Source organism: Hemiscyllium ocellatum, chromosome 13, assembly GCF_020745735.1.
Source record: "Hemiscyllium ocellatum isolate sHemOce1 chromosome 13, sHemOce1.pat.X.cur, whole genome shotgun sequence".
NCBI classification, from domain to species: Eukaryota; Metazoa; Chordata; class Chondrichthyes; order Orectolobiformes; family Hemiscylliidae; genus Hemiscyllium; species Hemiscyllium ocellatum.
Window position 1 is genome coordinate 26,159,089 of NC_083413.1, and position 23,413 is coordinate 26,182,501.

Below are 23,413 nucleotides of genomic sequence, written 5' to 3' on the forward strand. Positions count from 1 at the left end.
TGTTATGCAGAGTTCCTTAGGAAACAGCAATCATATGATAAAATTCTTCATTAACAGTGAAGTAGTCAAATTAAAATGAAGATCTTAAATCTAAATAAAGGGAACAATGAGGGTCTGAGATACAAATTGGCAAGAATGGATTGGAGAACCTTACTGAAACGGTTGATAACGTATAGGCAATGCTCATATTTATAGACTGTATGCATGAATTACAATAATGATTAACTCCCGCACAATAATAAACCAAGTAATTGGCTCAAATATGGCTCACAAAATAAATTTGGGATAGTATTAAATCCAAAGAAGAAACATAGAAAACTGCCAGAAAAAAATTGCAAGCCTAAGGATTGGGAGCATTTAAAAATTCAGCAAACAGTGACAAAGACTTTGATTGAGACAGGAAAATAGAGTATTTGAGTAAAATTGCAAGCAACTGACTAAAGAAGTTTCTATAAAAATGTGAAGAGAAAAATATTAGTAGATACAAATGTAGGTCTCTTATGGTTAGAAACAAGACAATTTATAATGGAGATCAAAGAAATGGCAGAAGAATTAGAACTGAAATGATAAGACTGTAAGACACTGGAGCAGAAGTACACCATTTCAACACATCAAGTACAAGGGCATGGAATAGTACAAGAATGACATATGATTTTCATATGGAGAGCTGCAGTTGAAACGGTGGCTTGAACTGCCTCCTTTAGCATTGTAACAATTCCATGACTCAGTGACCCCTGCAATGTTGGGACTCTGGGTGATTGGGATGAGAAGGTGGCTGTCAATACCAGGGATGACATTATTCAGGGTGAGACTCAGGATCCATCCCCATCCTCCTGGGCCAGCATTCACATCGAGGACTCTCTTGCACAAGCCCAGCCTTCACTGAGCTGAAGTTCCAACTACATCGGTTCCAGCCAGACAGGTGCAGGAGCCCCTTTTATCTGAATGTACAGTCGGATCCAGACTGATTGGAACCTCCTGCAGAAACTGCAGACAATACAATCGAATCAAGTGGATTCCAAATCCAATTAACTTCTACAACTGTCAATCATGGTATTTATTCTTGCCCATGTATTACTGAGTATAAACACCAGCCTGTGGTCAGTAACATTACGACGTCTCCTTGTTGCTTAATACCCAATGGGTTTGGTCCCATAATTTGATCAATATACATTAAATGGCATGAAATATTTGTGAAGTGATCGGATTTGGAGGGAGGGGTGGAAAATCATTGGTGGGGGAAAGAATGGGGGTAGAAGTTAGAAGGTGGAGATAGGACTAGGATTACAAATGGGAGCATGGATGACAGGATGAGAGTTAGAAGATGGGGGTGTTGTTTAAGTACCTGGATTGAATTGGAGACAAGTGCGGGAATCTGAAGGAGTACAAATGCTTGCATTCTCTCTCTTCACCTTCCTGCTTCCCTGTTTCTCTTGCCAAAAGAAAAACAGGCTTTGTATTGAGTATGCCTGACTGAATCTATTCAGAGGACTTTTAGGAAAGTGTCACTGTTAGGAATTCATCATCAGTTGCTGATGTAAGTGTGGGTGGGTCAGATACGCTACACTGGACTGGAGTTCGACAGACTGAGGGCATGGGAGGTGAAGAAATACAACAGGACACCTGGAATGGTTTTCTGACAATGTCCACTGAACCAAATTAAAAATTGGCACTTAGACAAAACCAGAAACACTAACACTGGAGTTCGACAGAGAGAGCAGGGTTTGCTCATGAAGAACCATAAAAACAACTTAAAAAATTATCACACATTCAAGGTATTATACAACATGGACTGGACCAGTTGGCAATGATGGCAAGACAGTGGGAAAGAGAAAGATGGGGGAGTGGATGGGGGCGGGGGAGAGGGAGACAGAGAAAGAGAGAGAGAGAGAAAGTCTGAGTGGATTGGTGGAGGGAAAAGTGGGGTGTGAGGCCAGGGCTAAGCTGCAAATTGTGGTTACATTTCCACAGTGCAAGATGTTTCTGACATCTATCCTTCACAGTGGGTTAAATAGATGGTCCCTGTGTAGTCTTATCCATTGACGCATTTCCTCATGACCACACTGAAGACATAAAACAAATAGCAGCAAGGCTCCAAGAGTTGGCCAATGGCGCCCCCAGCTGGCTGGGCAAAGAACAAGAACCCCTCAGAAACAGACACTTTTGATCAAATTTTCTGAATTGACAGAAAACAATTAGCGGGTAATAACTTCTCGGGTAGCAAAGGCTTGATTAGCATTTTTTCAAATCTTTCTGTTCCTATAGTAAACAACCAAGGTCCAAGAACCAGTGGAAAAGTCACAGAACAGTATGGGAAGTATTTTTCCCTCAAGTGATACAGGTTTCAATGACATGGAGTTACTGCAAACAGCCTCTGCTGACATAGTAACATTGCAGTCAAAATAAACTTAATTGTATTCCAAACTAGGGACAAATATCACTCAAGTCCAATTGGTATTAGCACTTTTTTGACTGGACGGTATTATTCCCCTCATGCATGGCATCAGATGGCACAGTACTATCAGTACTGACGGAGTGCTGCACTGTCAGAGGGTCAGTACTGAGGGAGTGCTACACTGTCAAAGGGTCAGTACTGAGTGAGTGCTGCACTGTCAGAGGGTCAGTACTAAGGGAATGTTTCACTGTCAAAGGGTCAGTACTGAGTGAGTGCTGCACTGTCAGAGGGACAGTACTGAGGGAATGTTTTACTATCAGAGGGTCAGTACTGAGGGAGTGCTGCACTGTCAGAGGGTCAGTACTGAGGGAATGTTTCACTGTCAGAAGGTCAGTACTGAGGGAATGTTTCACTGTCAAAGGGTCAGTACTGAGTGAATGCTGCACTGTCAGAGGGTCAGTACTGAGGGAATGTTTCACTGTCAGAGGGTCAGTACTGAGTGAGTGCTGCACTGTCAGAGGGTCAGTACTGAGGGAATGTTTCACTGTCAGAGGGTCAGTACTGAGTGAGTGCTGCACTGTCAGAGGGTCAGTACTGAGGGAATGTTTCACTGTCAGAGAGTCAGTACTGAGGGAATGTTTCACTGTCAGAGGGTCGGTACTGAGGGAATGTTTCACTGTCACAGGGTCAGTACTGAGGGAATGTGTCACTGTCAGAGGGTCAGTGTTGAGGGAATGTTTCACTGGCAGAAGGTCAGTACTGAGGGAATGTTTCACTGTCAGAGGGTCAGTCCTGAGGGAGTGCTGCACTGTCAAAGGATCTGTACCGAGGGAGTGCTGCATTGTTGGAGGGTCAGTCCTGAGGGAGTGCTGCACTGACAGAGGGTCAGGACTGAGGGAGCGTCACACTAAGTCGTGCAGTCTGTCTGGTGTGGTGTTAAACGAAGACCCTCTAAGATGATTTAAGACTTCCCACAACAGGATTGAAAGATCACAGAAATTCCCTGCACTATCTTCACTAATTTTTATCCTTTCATATCTTTGGAATAAAACAATCTGTTCCTTTGTGATGTTGGTTGTAGTTTGCTGTAAATAAATGCTGTTACTATTCCTACATTATGACAGCTCGAACACTTCAAAGGCTCTCTATTGACTATGTGACATCCTGAGGATGAGAAAGGAGCTACATAAAAGTAATTCCTTCTTTCATTTTGCAGGAGAGTTGGCGAGAATTTGTATTCACAAGAAGACCACTCTCCCTCACTCAGTCGGGTGATGGGGGTGGGAATGGTCATGTTTTTGAAATAGTGTCCAGCAGCATCGACTAATCGTTCAGAGACAACAGTTCAAATCTTACCCCAGTTGTTTGGAAGTGGAAATGAAAACATTATGTGACATTTACTGTGGAGATAGTTGGAAAAAATCTGAAAAAGTAAGAGGAGATCACTGATCTGGGGAAAATTGGTACCTGCTGATGGATCGCTCAGGGAAAGAGAATTCTCCATAATAGATTCTGTCGATGTAATTGAGTGGCACCCGTCGACAGTACTGATATGTGAGAACCATGAAATCATACTTGCAGATGAGCAGGGTCTTCTCACAAATCAGAACAACCCGTTCCTTCTCATTGTTCCAATGATCGATTCTGCAATGAGACCAAAAAGGCAACGTCAGCACCTCCCGCAGAAAACAGCAACCTACACTGCCCAATCTACCAGGGTTACAAAGGTAGGTTCCTGCTGATACTGGAAACCTGAGAAACAAGCCAATGAAGTGGGAATAACCAACGTCTGTGGAGAGAGATACAGAGTTGACATTTCAGATCTAATATCTTCATCGTATTAGAAAAAATCATTAATGTAACAGAGTCTAAGCAAGTACAGAGGCAGGGAATTGAGGAGAGGGCAAAAGGAATTGATATTTACAAAGTACCCTTAATATAATACTGTTTCAAGGTACTGTACAAGAGCATTATGAATCAGAATTGGACACGGAGATACAGTAGGTAATATTTGTGCAGGTGACCAAAACAGATAGTCTTAAGGAGCTTTCTTAAAGGCAGCAAGACAGAAAGTGAGAAATGGAACTCCAGATTTCAGGACTCATGCGGCTGAAGACCACAGCTGCTGATGCTGAAACAATTAAAATTGAGGATTCTCAAGAGGCCAGAATTCACGCAGCTCCGAGATAGCGAGAGTGTGAAGCTGGGGATTACAGGGATTGGGAGGGGTGAGGCTATGAAAGAATTTGTAAACAAGGATGAGATTCTGAAAATCAAGGCAAAAACAAAAGGGATGATCTGAGATTGGATAGCAATAGAGGCAGACAGTTGTTATGACATATACGGACGCCATTCAGCCCACTGCCTCCCTGCAGGCCTTCTGTATAGCAATGCTGTTAGCCCCAGTTCTCTATGCTCTCCTTGTATTTCACTAAAGTACCCTTGCAACGTCCTTTAGAAATCATTAATTGTCTTTGTTTCCATTCCCCATATGGGCAACAAGTTCTAGCTCATTACCACATGCTGTAGAAAAAATACTGTCTCATATTCCCCTGTATGCTTACTCAGAGCCTCACATCAGGTTAGCGAGCCGTAACTAGGGGAGTGCCACAGGAACCAGTGCTGGGCCCTCAACTACTTTCAAGTCATATCCATCATTAGAATGAATGAGAGCTATATTTGCTATCAGCATAAGGAGAGTTTGGAAGTGAAGTTGTCAAAAGGAGGTAGAGAGGCTGAAAAGGCATACAGACAGATTAAGTGAGTGGATAAACACTTCTTGGATGGAGTATAATGTGGCAAAACATAAGGTTGTTCAATTTGAAAGGAAGAATAGAAAAGCAGCATATTATTTAAATGGAAAGAGGTTGCAGAACTCTGAGGTACATGAATTACAAAATATTAATATGTAGGTGCAGCAAGTGAGTAGGAAGGCAAACATGATGTTGTTGTTTCTTGCAAGTGGAGTGGAATAAGGAAGTAAGAGACTTTTACTGAAACTATAGAGGGCATTTGTGAGATGACATCTGGCACACTGTGGAGAGTTTGGATGTTTTATTTCAAAGAAAGCATAATTGCATTAAAATCAGCTCTGAGAAGGTTTGCATGTCCCATTCCTAGGATGAAGGGTTATCTCACAGGGAAAGGTTGAACAAGTTGGACCTTGTATCTTTTGGAATTTAGAACAATGAGAGATGATCTTATTGAAACACACAAGATCCCGAGGTGGTGGGGTAGGATGGAAACCTGGAGGATGCTTCCTCTTGTGGGAGAGGGCTAAAACTAAGCAGGACAGTTCATGAATAAGCTTCATACCAGCCATGAGAAAACCTTTCTTGTCTAAGAGGGGTTGTGGAATTCTCTTCTCCAGAAGATAGTGAAAATTCATTCATTGCATTTACTCAAGTTTGAAATAGATAATTTTTAATAGACAATGGAGTCAAGGGTTATGGGTGGGGTTGGGTAAATATGTTGGGTTGAAGGCACAACCAGATCAGCCATGATTTTATTGAATAATGGAGTAGGCTCAATGGGCCAAATGGCTTCATCCTCTTCCGTATTCCTACCTGAGTCCCTGTCCTTCAATCATGAGTGAATGGGAACAGCTCTTCTCCCTTTACCTTATCTAAAGCTGTCATCATCTCTTGATCAAATCTCCCTCAATCTTCTTTGCTTCCTGGAAAATACTCCCAGCTCCTCCAATCTAACCCTGTCACTAAAAACCCTCATCCCAGAACCATTCTGGTGTATCTCCCTTGCAGCCTCATCGCAGCAGATGTGATGGAGATGGATAGAAACTGGGAAAATAGAAGGGAATTCTTTCAGGAAGTAGGATATGAGGAAGTGCAGTCAAGGTGTTGTGGGTTTGCAGTGAACATGGATGGACTGCCGATCCCCAGAAATGAAAAAGAGAAGTCATATAAAAAAAATGGTTTTCAGTCAGACACACCACAATCCAAACTGTACATCAGAATCAATGATTAATTAATTGAAGATTGTAAACCAAACACAATCCAAACTCTTGTTACTCAGGAACATAATTTTCATTGTATATTTTTATTTCCAAGGGGTTCAGTCCAATTTAAGGATAAAGGTTTCTAAACCTGCAGAAATAGAGAAAGTCAGCAAATCAACTGGCAAACAATTTTACTTTCAGTTGTCCTTCCTCTATATCTCTTTAAATCACTGACCTTACTATTCCACACACACAGTGACTCTCACTGGAATACGGATTTCGTAAGTACAGAATCCCACTGAGATTCAGGTTCCACACATTCTGATGTTCACTCGTGTATGGGTTTCACACATGCTTACTGTCATTAGGGTACAGATTCCACACTTAGTCTCAGTAGCGTATGGAATTTCATTGACATGCAGGTTCCACACCTACTGTCCCTCATTGGGTAACAGGATCCATACAAACTGACTCTCACTGGGATACATGTTTCAAAGAGATTGACTCTCACTGGGGTAGGGATTACACACATTGATCCTGACTGAGACACAGATTCCACACATATTGACTCTCACTGGAGTAGAGTTTCCGTACAGACTGACTCTCAGTGACATGCAGATTCCACACATACTGACTTTCACTGGGGCAAGGATCCACACACATTGACACTCACTTGAGTACATTGATTCTCTTTCGGATATGGATTCCACAAACATAGACTGTCACTGGCTTAGAAACATAAACATAGAAAATAGTACAGGAGTAGATCACTCAACATGATCATGGCTGATTATGCTAATAGTTCCCTGTTCCCATTTTTGCAGCATATTCTTCAATCCCTTTAGTCCTAAAATTATGTCTATCTAATACTTGAAAACATGTTTTGGTCTCAAGCACTATTTATGGCAGAGAAATTCCACAGGTTCACCACTCTCCAGGTGAAGAAATTTATCCTTATCTCAGTCCTAAGTGTCCTATCCTGTTTCCTTACAGCGTGATGCCTGGTTCTAGATGCCTCAGTCATCCTTTTGTACTTACCCTGTCAACTCCTGTTAGTGTCTTGTAGATTTCTATGATATCACCCCCTCATTCTTCTACATTTCAGTGAAACTCTTCAAATGTCAGTCCTATTATCCCAAGAATCAGTCTGGTAACCTTCATTGATCTCCCTCCATAGCTGGAATATCCTTCCACACAATGCTCTACATGTGGTCTCACCAAGGCCTATAAAATTGAAGCAAAATGTCTCTGCTCCTGTACTAAAATCTTCTCATTATAAAGGCCAACAAACTACTTGTATTCTTCATCGCCTGCTGTACCTGCATGTTTACATTCAGTGACTGGTTATGTTGCACAAGAATCTAAGAACTAGGAGCAAGAGTAAGCCCCTCGAGCCTGCTCCGCCACTCGATAAGATCATGGCTGATCTTTTTGAGGTCTCAGCTCCAGTTATCTGCCTGCTCACCATAATCCTTAATTCCTTTCCTGTTCAAAAACCTGTCTACCTTTGCTTAAAAAAATTCAACGAGGTAGCCTCAACTGTTTCATTAGGCATGGAATTCCACAGATTCACAACCCTTTCGGTGAAGAAGTTCCTCCTCAACTCAGTCCAAAGTCTGCTCCCCCTTATTTTGAGGCTATGCCCTCTAGTTCTAGCTTCAGCTGTCAGTGGAAACAACCTCCCTGCTTCTATCTTATCTATTCCTTTCATAAATTTGTAAATTTCTGTGAGATTCCACGCTCATTCTTCTAAATTCTAATGGGTATAGTTCCAGTCTATTTCAGAATCAACCTAATGCATCTCCTCTGCACCCCCTCCAGGGCTAGTACATTCATTCTAAAGTAGGAAGACCGAAAGTATGCACAGTACTCAAGGCCTAGCCACACCAGCACCTTATACAGCTGCAGCATAACCTGCTTTTGAACTCCATCAGTGAAGCAATCAAGGACAATATTCCATTTGCCTTAATTACCTGCTGCACATGCAAATCAACTTTTTGTGATTCATGCACAAAGACATCCAGCTCCCTCTGCACAGCAGCTTGATGCAATTTTTCAGTGTTTAGATAATAGTCCATTTTACTGTTATTCCAATCAAAATGGATGACCTCACATTTACCAACATTGTACTCCATCTGCCAAACCCTTGCCCAGTCACTTAACTTATCTATATCACTCTGTTGTCTTTATGTCCTCTGCACACTTTGCTCTACCACTCTCACTAAGATATGCCATCTGCGATCTTTGACACACTACACTTGGTCCTCACCTCTAAATCATCCACATAAATTGTAAACAATTGTGCTCACAACACTTGTCCCTGAAACACATCACTAGCCACTGATTGCCAACTAGAAAAATACCAAGTATCCCACATGCTCATTCTCTGTGGGATATGGATTCGCAAAGTAACAGTACCTTTTAATAGTAGTGAATACAAAATGTAGTTGTTGGAAGTCAATAATCTGAATCCCAGGACATCACAGGAGGAGTTCCTCAGGGTAGCGTCATAGAACAAATCATCTTCAGCTGCTTCATCAATAATTTCTTCTATTATAAGATCAGAAGTATGGTGGGTGGCACGGTGGCACAGTGGTTAGCACTGCTGTCTCACAGCGCCAGAGACCTGGGTTCAATTCCTGACTCAGGCGACTGACTGTGTGGAGTTTGCACATTCTCCCTGTGTCTGCGTGGGTTTCCTCCGGGTGCTCCGGTTTCCTCCCACAGTCCAAAGATGTGCAGGTCAGGTGAATTGGCCATGCTAAATTGCCCGTAGTGCTAGGTAAAGGGGTAAATGTAGGGGTATGGGTGGGTGGCGGGTCGGTGTGGACTTGTTGGGCCGAAGGGCCTGTTCCCACACTGTAAGTAATCTAATCTAATCTAAAGACATTTGCTGACAATTTTACAATGATCTGCACCATTCATTACTCCTCAGATACTGAAGCAGTCTATGTCTAAATACAGCAAGACCTGGTTAATATCCAAGTGTTGACTGACAGATGTCAAGTCTCATTCATACCACAGAAATGCCACACAAGGGCCATCTCCAATAACACAGAATCTAACTATCACCCCTTGATATTCAATGGCATTGCCATCGCTGAATTCCCCACTATCAACATACTGGGGTTTTGAAAACTGAGACTGAACTAGACTAGCCATATAAACACTGACTACAAGAACAGGTCAGATGCTAGGAATGTTGCAGCAAGTACCTCACAGTTTGACTGCCTAAAGCCTGTCCACCATTTTCATGGCACACATCAGGTTGGGAGATGGAATACTCCCCACTCAGCTGGACGGTGTAGCTCTAAAAACACTTGACATCACTCAGCTCACTGACTGGCCCCATATCCACAAACATTCACTCCCTCCACCACAGACACTCAGCAGCAGCACAGTGGACCATCTACAAGATGCACTGCAGAAGAGGTTCACCCAAGCTCTTTAGAGAGCACCTTCCAAACTCACAGCCACTTCCAAAGAAAAGGACAAGGGCAGAAGACACATGGGAACAAAACCATGCAGCATTCTGACTTGGAAATATGCAATCGCTCCTTCAGTGTAACTGGGTCAAAATCTTGTATCTCCCTTCCTGCCAGCACTGATAGTGTCCCTACTCCCCAATGTTCTTCGGTTGTTCAAGAGGGTAGCTCAGTATCATCTTCGCTAGGGCAATAAGAGATAGGCAATAAGTGCTGGCCAGCCAGAAACACAACACATATTACTTTTAATCTAGGCACTCTGTGAATCAGGACGAAACAGTTCTGACATCTACCTGTCACACCATTAAAGCAGCATTGCTTTGTTGAGAATGACTTTCTAACAGTAATTGTCAAGATAAAGCATTTCCAAAGAGGGAGATGAGGTATTCACACTTACTCAGTAAGAAGCCAGGTACTTTGTAAAGTTCCATCTTCTTGCTGATTAATCTGTGCTTTGATATCTGCCAATGCTTGGTCAAATGTTCCTGGCTGTGAGGACATTAAAATAAGAATTGAGATTAATAATCCATTCATCCAAGGAAGTACACATGGACAAGTATCTGCCAGCTGAAATTTACTGTCCTTGTTCACATGCCTGGAGCATGATTGCCACTTATATCACACAGACATTTAATACACCAGCAGATCCCACAAACATCCTTTATACTTTGGAGACCAGGAGAATGATTACATTGAAACACACAGAATTCTGAAGGGGCTCGAGTGGGTCGACACTAGGGGGTTGCTCCCCGCTGCCTGAATGTTCTAAAACACAAGGCCACTGTCTAGGATAAGAGGATGGGGACAGATCATTTAGGATCAAGATGAAGAGATATTTCTTCATTCAGCGGTTCTGAATTTTTGGAATTATTTAACCTGCAGTGTTGTGGATGCTCTGTTTAAGTTTAAGATGAACAGATGTTTGGTCTTTCAAGGAATCAAGTGATATGGAGAAGGGACAGAAAGGTAGAGTTGAAGGCTTGTCAGAGTGAATGTTCAATGTCTGATTCTAATTCCTTTATTCGCCGAGATAAAATGTGTGACTAATTTCTCCCGGGTCTTGGCTGTCTTTGATGAATGATTGAGGGATGGCACAGTGGTTAGCACTGCTACCTCCAAATGCCAGGGACCCAGCTTCTAATCCAGCCTTGAGTGGCTGTCTATGTGAAATTTGCATATTCTCCCAGTGTCTGTGTGGGTTTCCTCTGCGTGCTCCAATTTCCTCCCACAGTCCAAAGATGTGAGGCTAGTAGATTGGCAATGCTAAGTTGTCCAGTAATGTCCAGGGATGTGCAGGGTAGGTGAGTTAGCTATGGGAAATGCAGGATTACTGGTAGAGGGTGTAAGGTTGGGCCTGGGGTGGAATGCTTCTCAGAGGGTTGGTGCAGACTCAATGGGTTGAATGGTCTCTTTCCACACCATGACTGCGTCCAGTACAATATCTTACCTGCTCCTCGTCTTTGACTAGTAGCCCAGGGGAATGCCAGAAGTGAGGTCTGATATTTTCCAGTCAAAGGAGATGGTGAACTTGGAGATGGGAAGGACATTAATAATGGAGTGGCAGCCAGCATGGTCTTCTAACCTCAGTCAGAGTTACATTCTGGGCAGGTAGGCCACTATAACCTGACACGTGGCCAATTGAGGACCTGTTAAGGGCCTGAGTCCAGGGCCTCTGAGACTAAGCCAGCTGCAGACAGGCCTGTCACTGTGTGCCACTGCCAAAAAACATCACCCTGCAGCCAGTTTGTTTCCTCAAGAGTCCTTGATCAATAGCAATCAATGCCGGATCGAAGGTCTGAACATTGGGTGGGGATAGCCACTTGAGGCCAGCCCCTTTACCTTTGCTTCTGACACCTATAACCCCCAATCCAAGAACCCCTAAAGCCCACATTGCTTACATTTGTTAAATAGAAACATAGAAACTAGGAGTAATAGTAGGCTATTCGGCCCTTCAAACCTGCTCCATTCAATAAGATCATGGACCATTGAGTATCAGAGTTGAGACGTCATGTTGCAATTGTACTAGATATAGGTAAGGCCACTTTTGGAGTACTGTGTATAATTCCAGCTGCCCTGCTATAGGAAATATATTACTAAATTGGAGAGGGTTCAGAAAAGGTTTACATGGATCTTACTGGGACTGGATGGTTTGAGTTATAAGGAGAGGCTGGGTAGGCTGGGTCTTTATTCATTGGAGTATAGGAAGTTGAGAGAACATTATAGAGATTTATAAAATCATGAGAGGCATAGGGAAAGTGAATAGCAAAGATCTTTTCTCTGAGTTAGGGGAGTTCAAAGCTAGAGGGCATAATTTTAAGATGAGAGGAGAAAGATTTAAAACGGACCTGAGGGATTATCTTTTCACACAGAGGGTGGTTCCTATGTGGAATGAGCTACCAGAGGAAGTTGTAGAGACAGGCACAGTTACAACATTTAAAAGACAATTAGATGGGTACGTGAATAAGAAAAGTTTAGAAGGATCTGAGCCGAACACAGGCAAATGCGACTAGTTTAGTTTGGGAAAGCTGGTTGACATAAATGAGTTGGACTGAAGTGTCTGTTTCCATGCTGTATGACTTTATGGCTGATCTTATATCTCAATACCACATTCACCCATATTCCTTGATGCCTATAAAATCTAGATATTTATCTATCTCATAGTTGTACATATTCAGTGACTTGGCCTTCACGGGGGTCTTACAGAATAGAATTTCAAAGGTTCATTACCCTTTGAGTGCAGATTTCATTTCTTTGTCTTAGTCCTAAATGGTCTCCCCATTGCCCCCACTCCCACCTCACCTAATCCTGACACAGTGTCCCCTGGTTCTACATTCCTCAAACAGAGAAAACATCCTCTCTGCACCTAGACTGCTTAACCCTGTTAGAACTTTATACATTTCAATCAGATCCCATCTCATCTTTCTGAACTCTTGGGAACACCGGCTCAGTCAAACAATTCTCTCCCCAAAGGACAGATCCCAGCATCAGCCTAGTGAACTTCTGTTGCCCTTCTGCTATGGCAAGTATACCCTTTGTTAGGTCAGGAGACCAAAACCACACACAATACTCCAGCTGTGATCTACCAATGCCCTGTAGGACAACAGTAAGACATGTCTGCTTCTGAACTCCAATTCTCTTGCAATGAAGGCCAATGTCCTGGGTCACCTGCAATTCTGGGACTTTGTGGCTACATGTCCAGCAGTAGCCACAGCCTCCTCCATGGCACTTTTGAGCACAAGAATTTCCAGGCTCCAATTGGTTGTTAGTTCTCACTCAGTGGGATTTATGTCTCTAGGATCCAATTTGAGGGGAAAACTTTCTAGTGGCCTCATCATTGCTTGATTGGTTTGACATTCTGTAGATCTTCCCTGAAAGGGGCTCTGTAGCTCTCTCCTCATCTCCCTACCCGGTAGATGAGAAACCCAACATCTCAACAAGATTCTGTCCAAAAGTTTGGATGAACTGAAAGGACAGTGTTAATCTAGAGGGCCTAACACCCACATAGATTTCACTGCCCAGTAATTGTTGGGGGGTATTTCAATAGTGAGCACTTTGTGGTGTGGACTGCACACAACACACCATCATCACTGTGGGAATCACAAGGCAGTAATCAGGCCAACAGAACCCCTCAACTCCAATTCAGCACTGGATGACCATTTGGATAGAAATGGTGTGAAAGAGTATGGGGTAAAAGTAAAATATTGGCACAAAGTAATGATTCTTATTTGAAGAGCTGGTGTAGGCAGGATAGGCCAAATTGCTTACATGTGCACTGTAATGATTTTGTGTTTCTGTGATTCAATTGCAGCTAACTCAGTGACCCAACCATATCCTCATCCCATCATCTCATTCATCACCAGGAGTGATAATCACCAACAGTCTGTCCTGGTCCACTCACACTGATGCAACAGTCAAGTTAGCACAACAATGCCTCCAGTTCCTCAGAAGGCTAAGGAAATTCAGCATGTCCATAAAAACTGTCACCAATAGAAAGCATTCTACCCGGATGTATCAAGGCTTGGTATGGCAACTGCCCTTCCCAGGACCAGAAAAACTACAGAGTTGTGAACACAGCCCAGCCCATTGTGCAAACCAACCTTCCACCCATTGATATATTTCTCACTGCCTCGGGAAGTCAGCCAACATAATTATAGACCTCTCCCACCCTGGTTATAAACTCTTCCAATCTCTTTCATTGGACAGAAGATACAAAAGCTAAAACACATATACAAGTATATTCAAGAACAGATTCTTTCCTGCTTTTTTTCATCTTCTGAATGGACCACTCATATTTTAAATTTGACGTTTATCTTGCTCTCTGTGCACCTTCTCTGCAGCTATAATAGAACATAGAACATAGAAGGATACAGCGCAGTACAGGCCCTTCGGCCCTCGATGTTGCGCCGACCGAGTCCTACCTAACCTATACTAGCCCAATAACTTCCAAGTGCCTATCCAATGCCCGCTTAAATGAACATAAAGAAGGAGAGTTCACCACTGATACGGGCAGGGCATTCCATGAACTCACAACCCGCTGTGTGAAGAATCTACCCCTAACATCTGTCCTATACCTACCACAAAATATTGTATTCCTTGCTCTGTTCTATTACCTTCATGCAATTTGTATGGTATAATCTGCCTGTAATGCACACAAAACAAAACTTTTCAATGTACCTAGGTGCATGTGTAAATAATAAATCAAATCAAAGAACATTAATTAGCACCTTTGAAACCCTTGACCACTTTCATCCAGAAAGACATGGGAGATACATGGGAACACAACCTCCTGCAAGTTGCCTTTCAAGCCAATACCATTGACTTGGAAATGTATCATCATTCCTTCACTACTGTGGGGCCAAAATCCCAGAACTCCCTCGCTCAGGACCTTGTAGGCCTACCTACAGCACGCGAAATGAAGCTGTTCAAGAGGCAGCACACCATTGCTTTCTCAAAGGCAACAAGGAACAGGCAATGAATGCTGGCCAGCAATGACACCCATGTCCTACATGTGAATAAAAAATTAAAAATCATACAGTCCTTAATCTCTAATATTCCCATTTTCTTCAAACTTCTGTTTCCTAAAATTTGACACAGTCTCTATCAATCACGAATTCTGTTGATGATTTCCATAGTTTCACCGTCGTGTAAGATATTCCTATTGCTCCCCAGTGTTACTTAATCATATCTCTAAACACCTCAATATCTCTAAACTCGCTGTTTCTGTTCCCTCTGTTTTAATGTCATTTTACGCATTGACATCAAATTAAACCAAGGTTTTAACATTTACATTTCTGCACACCAGGCAGTACCCTTCTGAGGATATGTAGAGAGGAAGGACATGAATACACTAGTTCCAGGGATGAGAAACTTGAGTTTGAGGAGAGATTGGAGAGTTTGGGACTGTTTCCTTTGGACAGAAAAAGGCTAAGATGAGATTTGCCAATACGTTTTAAAGTCACGCAGAAGCTGGATTGTAACTGTGATTCTGAAAGTGCTCCGCTCCTTGACTCAATAAATATTCTATAACATGAACACTGAGTTCCAATTGTACCTTTACTCAGGATTCAACTTCAAATCAAGTTTGAAAGTGGGACTGCTTTCTCTTTAGAGACAAATGGTGGTGGCTTAACCTGAGGTGCCTACTTCAGGCAAGGGGAGAGGTTGACAAGGAAAGTCCATCATGGCAACTTCAGCCCGTGCAGGAGTTGAACCCACACTGTTGGCATTACAAACCAGGCATCCAGCAAGCTGAGCTAACAGACCCCCTTGAAAACAGCATGCCCTTAAAGATATATTTCATAATGCTCAATGAATCGATGTTCCCTTAAGAAATAAAAACTCCACAGAAAAAATAACCAATTCATGGCTACAGCGGGAAGTTAAAGACAAATTTCAATTCTTTGGGGCAATTTGGAATGGGAAATAAGTCCAGGCTGAGACAGTGATGCCAACACCCAACAAAAGAATATTGTTTTTAAATTAAAAGGTGTCCTGCAATGTTACCGAGAAGCTTAGTAAACCTGCAAAGTGGGTTTGTGAGGATGAGAAGTTAAAAATGAGCAAAGGAGAAGCAAATATTGACACAGACAGAAAGTTCAAAATGTGACCAGAGGTGTTCCATAGGGATCAGTGCTGGGTTCACTTTTGTTTTGTGATTTATACAAATGATTTGGATGAGAATTTAGGAAACATGGATAGTAAGTTTGCAGATGACACCAGAATTGATAGCATACTGGATAGTGAAGAAGGTTATCTAGGATTACACATAGATCTTGATCAATTGGATCAATGGACTGTGGAGTGGGCAAATGGAGTTTAATTTGGATAAATGCGAGGTGTTGTATTTTTGTAAAACAAACAAGAGCAGGATTGATACAATTAGTGGTAGGGTCCTGGGTCATGTTGATTAGAGTGGGGCTGGAAAAATAAGCAGATCAGGCAGCATCCAAAGAGCAGGAAAATTGACATTTCAGGCAGGAGGCCTTTATCATTCCTGATGAAGGGTTCCTGCCTGAAATGTCGATTTTCCTGCTCCTCAGATACTGCCTGACCTGCTGTGTATTTCTAATCTTGTCTCTGACCTCCAGCATCTGCAGTCCTCACTTTCGCTTCCTGGGTAGTGTTGTAGAACAGAGAAATCTGGGGGTTCACGTGCATAATTCTTTGAAATTTGTGTCACATGTGGACAGGGTGGTCAAGAAGGTGTTAGCACACTTGCCTTCATTGCTTAGACTTACTGAGTATAGGAGTTGGGATGTCATGTTCAGGTTGTACAGGATGTTGGTGAGGCCACTTCCACAGTACTGTGTATAGTTCTGTCGCCATGCTATAGGAAGGACATTATTAAATTGGAAAGGGTTCAGAAAAGATTTACTAGGATATTGCCAGGAATGGAAGGCGTGAGTTATAAAGATCAACTGGATAGGTTGAGACTTCTTTCACTGGAACATAGGAGGTTGAGGGGTTACTTATAGAGATTTATAACATTATGAGGTGAAAGACAAGGGTCTTTTCCCAAGCATATTTTTAAGGTGAGAGGAGAAATATTTTTAAAAGACCACTGTTTTACACAGAGAGTTGTTCATACAGGAATATACTGCCAGAGAAAATGATGGATGCAGGTACTGTTACAACGTTTAAGACATTTGGATAAGTTCATGAATAGGACATGTTTAGACAGATGTGAGCCAAGTGCAGGCCAGGTGGGTACTAGTTTAGTTTAGGAACATGGTCGGCAGGGACTGAAGGGTCTGTTTCCATGCTGTATGACTCTATGAGAAAATAAATCAGGAAGCAACCGATTGAATAGTTTGACAGGATGACAGCTACAAAACCAAATCTGTGCCTATTAGAGGCAGAAGGAGGGAAAGTTATAACTAGAAATAGGAAATGGCAGATACTTTGTGCCTGTCTTTCCAGTTAAAGACACAAAAAATAATATGGGAAGCAATGATCTGATGTGTGAGAAAGTTAATTATGTTAATAAAAAAGGTTTTGAAGAAATTAATGGAATTAAAACAATGCTGTATATTCTAATCTTTTAAAAGAGCTGGTTAGTTACAGACATTAATGCATGTATTGACCTTCCAGAATTCCCTGGCTGTAGAATGGGCTCAGTGGATTAAAAATTAGCAAATATAACACCATTATTTAGAAAGAGGGAGAATAAAACTAGAGACCAGTTATCAGGAAAATGCTGAAACTCTTTACAAAAGAAGTTGAAACAATACTCTTGGAAAAACCATATAATAATTTGACAGGATAAAAATAACTTTATGAAAGTAAAATGGGGCCAAGTTTTAAAAGTCCGGTCAGGAAATCAGCACATGGTTCAGAGTTCTGACTCTATATTCTGCTCTACTGGCTAGTTTTAAATCCAAATACCCAAATTGACAATGAGGTGATCTCAGCACTCAGTGAGATGAATTGAATACTAAAGTAGAGAGTTGTGCTTCAGCTTTACCATGTAAGGTGAGACTGCATCTGGACTACTATGCATAATACTGGTCACCTTATTTAAGGAAAGGTGTAAATGCATTGGAGGCATCGCAGATGGGGTTTACAGACCAGTATTTGGAATGGATGGATTGTCTTATGAGTAAACAATGGACAGGCTAAACATATCCTCTAGAGTTTAGAAGGCGAAGAGGTGACTGATTAAAACATATAAAATCCTGAGGGATCGTGACATGGTAGATGTGATGAGAATGTTTTCTCCTATGGGCAACACTAGAACTAGATTGGGTGTCACTATTTAAAAATCAGAGATCAATCATTTAAACCAGGTGAAGTAATTTTTGTTTCCTCTGAGAGGCTCCTGAATCTGGGGAATTCTCTCTGACAAGGTGCTGGAAGCAGAATCCCTGGATATTTTTTAAGGCAGGCATCGATAGGATCTTGTTAAGCAAGAGCATGAAAGATAATCAGTGTCTATGGGTTGGAGACTACAATCAGCTCAGTCATGTTCTTATTGAAAGGCAGAGCAAGCTGAAGGGGCTGAATGGCCTTATATTCATATGTTTGTATCTCTATATCTTCCACCCTCATTTGTTTGTTTAGCTCCTCTATAAATACATTGACATGATTCACCCTGACCACACCCTGTGGGAGCAATTCCCACATCATCACCAGTCTCCCTATTAAGAAGGTTTTCCTGGATTTCTGATTGGATGAGTACAAACCCTCTTTTTATGAATGACTCCTAGTTTTAGGCACTGCAAAAGTGTAAACAATTTCTCTATATGTTCCCTATCAAGTCATTTCTGTATTTTAAAGATCTGTATCAGTTCACCCCTCAGCCTTACAGAGTTAATCTTCCCAAACTGCTGTAAGAGTCCATTTCTGATATTGTCCTTTAAAATATTTGCACCTTCTCCACTGCTTCAGCAACATTTTTACAAAGTGGAAAAAAAACACTGCATGACTCCAAATGTCTAATTATTCCCTAATATATGTTTAACATAACTTCTCTGCTTTTCAATTGTGTTTTTATAAAGAAATAAGCCACAGTGCTCTGTAATTCCCGCTCTCCTTGCTTGCTTCTTGTAGCTCTGAAATGTTTTCCATGTCAAATATTTCCCTAATTCCCTCATGCAATTTATTATTGAACCTGCTTCTCTTTAGAAGAGTGCATTGTAGATCATAACAACTTGCTGTCAATAATGTTTTTTTTCTCATTGTCATTTCTGGTTCTTTTACCAATTATCTGTGTGCTCCAGTTCCTGGGTGCTACCACTACCTGTGACGGTCTCTCCTTATTTACTCAACCAAACACCTTCTTGTATTTCAGCTCGATTAAATCTCCTTTCATCTTTTCTGCTTTTCAGGAGAACAATACCACCGTCTCCAGTTTCTCAACAGGAACTGAAACCCCACTTCCATCTGCAGATGATGAAAGTGAATGAGTTATCGTCAGGTCTGTGGAAGGCAAGTGCTGAGGATGTCGCAAAGTGTCTACAGGGGGATTAAAAACAGGTTAGGCGAGTGGATGAAAACATGGCAGATGAAGTATCATTTGGAAAATGTAAGGTTATCTGAAAAGAAGAAGTGGATATTGTTTACATGAAGAAAGATTGCAGAAAGCTGCAGCGCAGAGAGATTTGGAAGACAGTGTGCATGGATCACAAGTCTTCTCTATTTCGGTGTAAAGTAAGGGCACGTTTTACCGAGCATCCCAGCTGGGTCCACAGTGGCTGACCTGACCTCCCAGTCACTGTCCATTTCAATTCCCCTTCCATTTCTCCTCCAACATGACCTTCCTCAGCCTCCTCCATTGCCACAGCGAATCAGATTGCAAAGTGGAGGAACAACCCTCATCTTCCACCTAGGCAGTCTACAGCCCGGAGGACTCAACATTGAGTTTTCCAATTTCAAATAACCTCCCTTCCCATCCCCTGACTCCCTTTCCAGTCCCTCCGACTCCCTCCCATTCCTCTGATCGACCCTTCCTTCCAGCTACCGACCAGATTTATTCCTCCCATCAGCCAACCAGGTCGTACCCTTTACCAGTGTCCACCTATCCCCAACTCACCATTCCGACTCTCTCCCCACCCAAAACCCTCCCACACCCCTTCCTTTATCAGCAGCTTCCCTTACCCCCATCCCCAGTCCTGAAGAAGGGTTACAGCTGAAACTTTTTTTCTCCACCTCCTCATGCTGCCTGGCTTGCTGTGTTCTTCCAGTCACCTGCTTGTCTATCCACGTTCAATGGATAATAAGGAATGCAAATGGAATGTGTCCTTTATTTCAAAGGAAATGGATTCCTAAAGTCAGGATCTCTTTAAAACTATACAACATTCTAATCAGACCACTCAATTCAGCCAGAATACTTGTTCCTCTTGTCTAAGGGAAGAAATACAGGCATTGGAGTCAAAACAGACACTTTTCATTAGGTTGATCCCGGGTATGGAGGGATTTTCTTATGAAAAGAGGTTGAGTAGATTGGGTCTGTATTCACTGGAGTTTAGGAGAATATAAGAACATGTCATTGAAACATATATGATTCTTAAGGCATTTGACAGGGTAGATGCAGAGAACTTGTTTCCTCTTCTATCAGTGCATTACACATTTTGAAGGGGTGAATTCAGAACTGGACAGAATTGAAAAAAACAGATCACAGAGATTCAACAAACTTTTAAAAGCCTCACCCAGTCTCTTGTCTATTCTAGTCAATACAGTGTTTTCGCGACAATAAATAGACCTGTTTTCAAACCCACCCATAGTCCCACCCTCCCTTTCCTACATAACATCCTCTAGCTCTACAACAGCCCAAGAGTTCTGTGTTCTTCCAACTGTAGCCCCTTGAGCTCTCCCTGATTTAATAACGTAGCCTATGTGATTGGCACCACATCCACAAATATTTCATCCCTTCACCACTGACACTCAACAGCAGCAGTGTGTATAAACTACCTAAGGTGCATTGCAGAAATCCATTCTCAGACAGCACTTTCTAAACCCATGACCTTTACCATTTGGAAGGACAAGGGTAGCAGATCCATTGGAACGCCACTGCCTGTAAGTTCCCCTCCAAGTCTCTCACCATCTGGACTTGCATACGTATTTTTGTTTTCTTCAGTGCTGCTCGTTCAAAATCCTGAGACTCCCTGCTGAACAGCAGTGTGGGTGCTCCTTGGATTGTGGCAATTCAAGAAGACAGCTCACTATTATCTCCTAAAGGACAACCAGGGATGGGTAATAAATGCTGGTCCAGCCAGCAATACCGACGTCCCAGCGATAAAATAAATTCTCCACTATCTCTTCAGTTTCCTGGGCTGTAAACTCTGAAATCCCCTCTCTACAGCTTCCAGTCTGTCTTTCTCTCACTTTCGGACATTCTAAAAACATTCTTCCTTAGGCACACTAATACAGCTTTTCCTGTGAGGAATCTCAGGACATTTTAAAGATGCTATATAAATGAAAGTTGTGACTGGACACCTAAAGATTGGGATCCCAGTGCAGACCAGTTCCCAAATTCCACAAAGTTCAGAACTATATTGCCTGCCTTTAACCACCTGTCTCCCCCTCTTGCCCACTGTGACTTGCTAAAGCCCCACAAAGTTCCCAAATGTTGAAAAGGAAGTGGTCAGGAAGAGTAACGAGGCAGTAATTTACCCGGAGCACAAAGAACTTCCTGAGTTTGTAGTCCAAGGGTGTAGGAGATGATGGAGCTGGGCTTGCCTGGTCTTTCTCAGCCTGGTGGCCCAGCCTGTCCTCGGTTTCTCTTGCAGCTCCCTCTCTGTCATCAGTCAGCATCGTCTTCTCCAGCCCAGCGGTCTGCTGAGCTCCAGGGCCGGTCTCGCTGCTCAGGTCCACCGCCTGGAAGTGGCCCGGATCCTGGATCGCTGCCATCGGGAGACCGAGAGCAGACCACCCACACGGCAATGGGCAGGTGAAGGGGGAGCAGCTCAGGCCGGAGTGTCACCAACACACAGAGGGGGACCCAATGATCAGAGCAACACTTCCGGCTGCAGACAGGTGAGCACCCACAGGTAAGTCTCGTTCTCCTTCTCTCAGGCGGGTCTCTGTCTCTTTCTCCCCTCCCCGAGGGTGAGTGTGGTCTGTTGGACTGCAGAAGGAGTGTTCCTTTCAGGAAGGCTGGAAGTCCAATATCCCTCTTTCCCACCTGTTTACTCTCTCACCTGCTTCCTGGTTCATCGCTAGGGCGGTTCTCAGAAGGTGTTCCGAGCACAGTATAACCTCCCCACCCTCAGCAACCAGCGTCACCAACTTGAAGAACCCGAAAATGAACACTGACACTATGCTTCGCTTCTCGCATTCTTTTATCTGGTCTGCAAATCCTGGACCAGTCCTGGTTGGAATTAGCAGAAAGTAAACGCGGGTTACACATTTCTTTTCGTCTTTAATTCAATGTTGACATAGCTAGCAAGGCCATCATTTGATACTATTTTTGAGGCGGTATTCAAGTCACCTGCATTGGTGAGTCACAGCATATTAGGAATGGCAGGTGTCCTTCCCTACAGGGCATTAGTAAACCAGGTGTGTTTTTATGGCATTTTATGACATTGCCATCATCATTGAGGTATACAACATGGAAAGAGACAAGCTTTCAGTTGAGTTTGAGGAGGGTTTCTCTTTAAGCCGAGTGAATTTTTTTCATGCAATTGTCCAAGTTCACCTCATTAACCACGACCATGTCCCTGTGGGACCCCACTTATCCAAAGCTGGCCAGATTCCATTCCTCATTGAAGCCAGAAGAACTCACCACTGCCTGGATATTCTGAATGGTCTAGCATTCCTGTCATTCCTGGCATCATTAAAAGGTTGTTGCACACTTGGACAAGCACTGAGAGTCTCATCTGTCCTGAATAGTTTGTGACATTTGTCATGGACATAGCAGATAGGGGGATTATGGTGGCCATTTTGTGATCACAGAGTGGGAAATGATTAAGGAGAGGATGATGCAAAGGAGAGTCAATCTCTTGCCCTGGGACTGGCAGAGGACACCATAGCACCAAAATTTGCCACCCTGATCCAAGGTTGCCACCTTGGCCTGTGCCACCGGCGGCACAGTGGGTCAGTGGTTAGCACTGCTGCCTCACAGCACCAGGGCTTCAGGTTTAATTCCTGCCTTGGGTGACTGTCTGAGTGGAGCTTGCACAATCTCCCTGTGTCTGCGTGGGTTTCCTCCAGGTGCTCCAGTTTCCTCCCACAATCCAAAGATGTGCAGGTTAGGTGAATTGGCCATGCTAAATTGTCAATAGTGTTAGGTGAATCAGTCAGGGGGAAATGGGTCTGGGTGGGTTACTCGTCGGATGGTTAGTGTGGCCTTGTTGGGCCAAAGGGCCTGTTTCCACACTATAGGGAATCTAATCAATCTTAGCCATCTGGTGTTCTGCAAGGCTCAGTGTTAGGACCACAGCATTTCATTTCATACATTAACGATATAGATGAAGGAACTGAGGACCTACTGGCTAAGTTTGCAGATGATACAAAGGTAGGTAGAAGGACATTGAGGAGGCAGGAAGGCTGCAGAAGGGGATTTGGACAGGATAGGAGAGTGGACAAAGAAGTGGCAGATGGACTACAACATGGGAGAGTATGAGTCCATGCACTTTGGTA

General features: G+C 42.9%; 1 protein-coding gene across 1 annotated transcript in view; it reads right to left on the bottom strand.

Moving 5' to 3' along the window:
* The window catches only part of LOC132821483 (tumor protein p63-regulated gene 1-like protein), a 69,931-nt gene extending 47,921 nt beyond the window's left edge, over positions 1-22,010 (bottom strand). The window contains exons 1-3 of the mRNA XM_060834076.1: positions 21,446-22,010; positions 10,233-10,324; positions 3,863-4,039 (exon numbers count right to left, since the gene is read on the bottom strand). Of these exons, the coding sequence (XP_060690059.1) occupies positions 3,863-4,039; positions 10,233-10,324; positions 21,446-21,682 (506 nt within the window). The 5' untranslated portion in view covers positions 21,683-22,010. The remainder of the gene's footprint in view (positions 1-3,862; positions 4,040-10,232; positions 10,325-21,445) is intronic.
* Between the last annotated feature and the right edge of the window lie 1,403 nt (positions 22,011-23,413).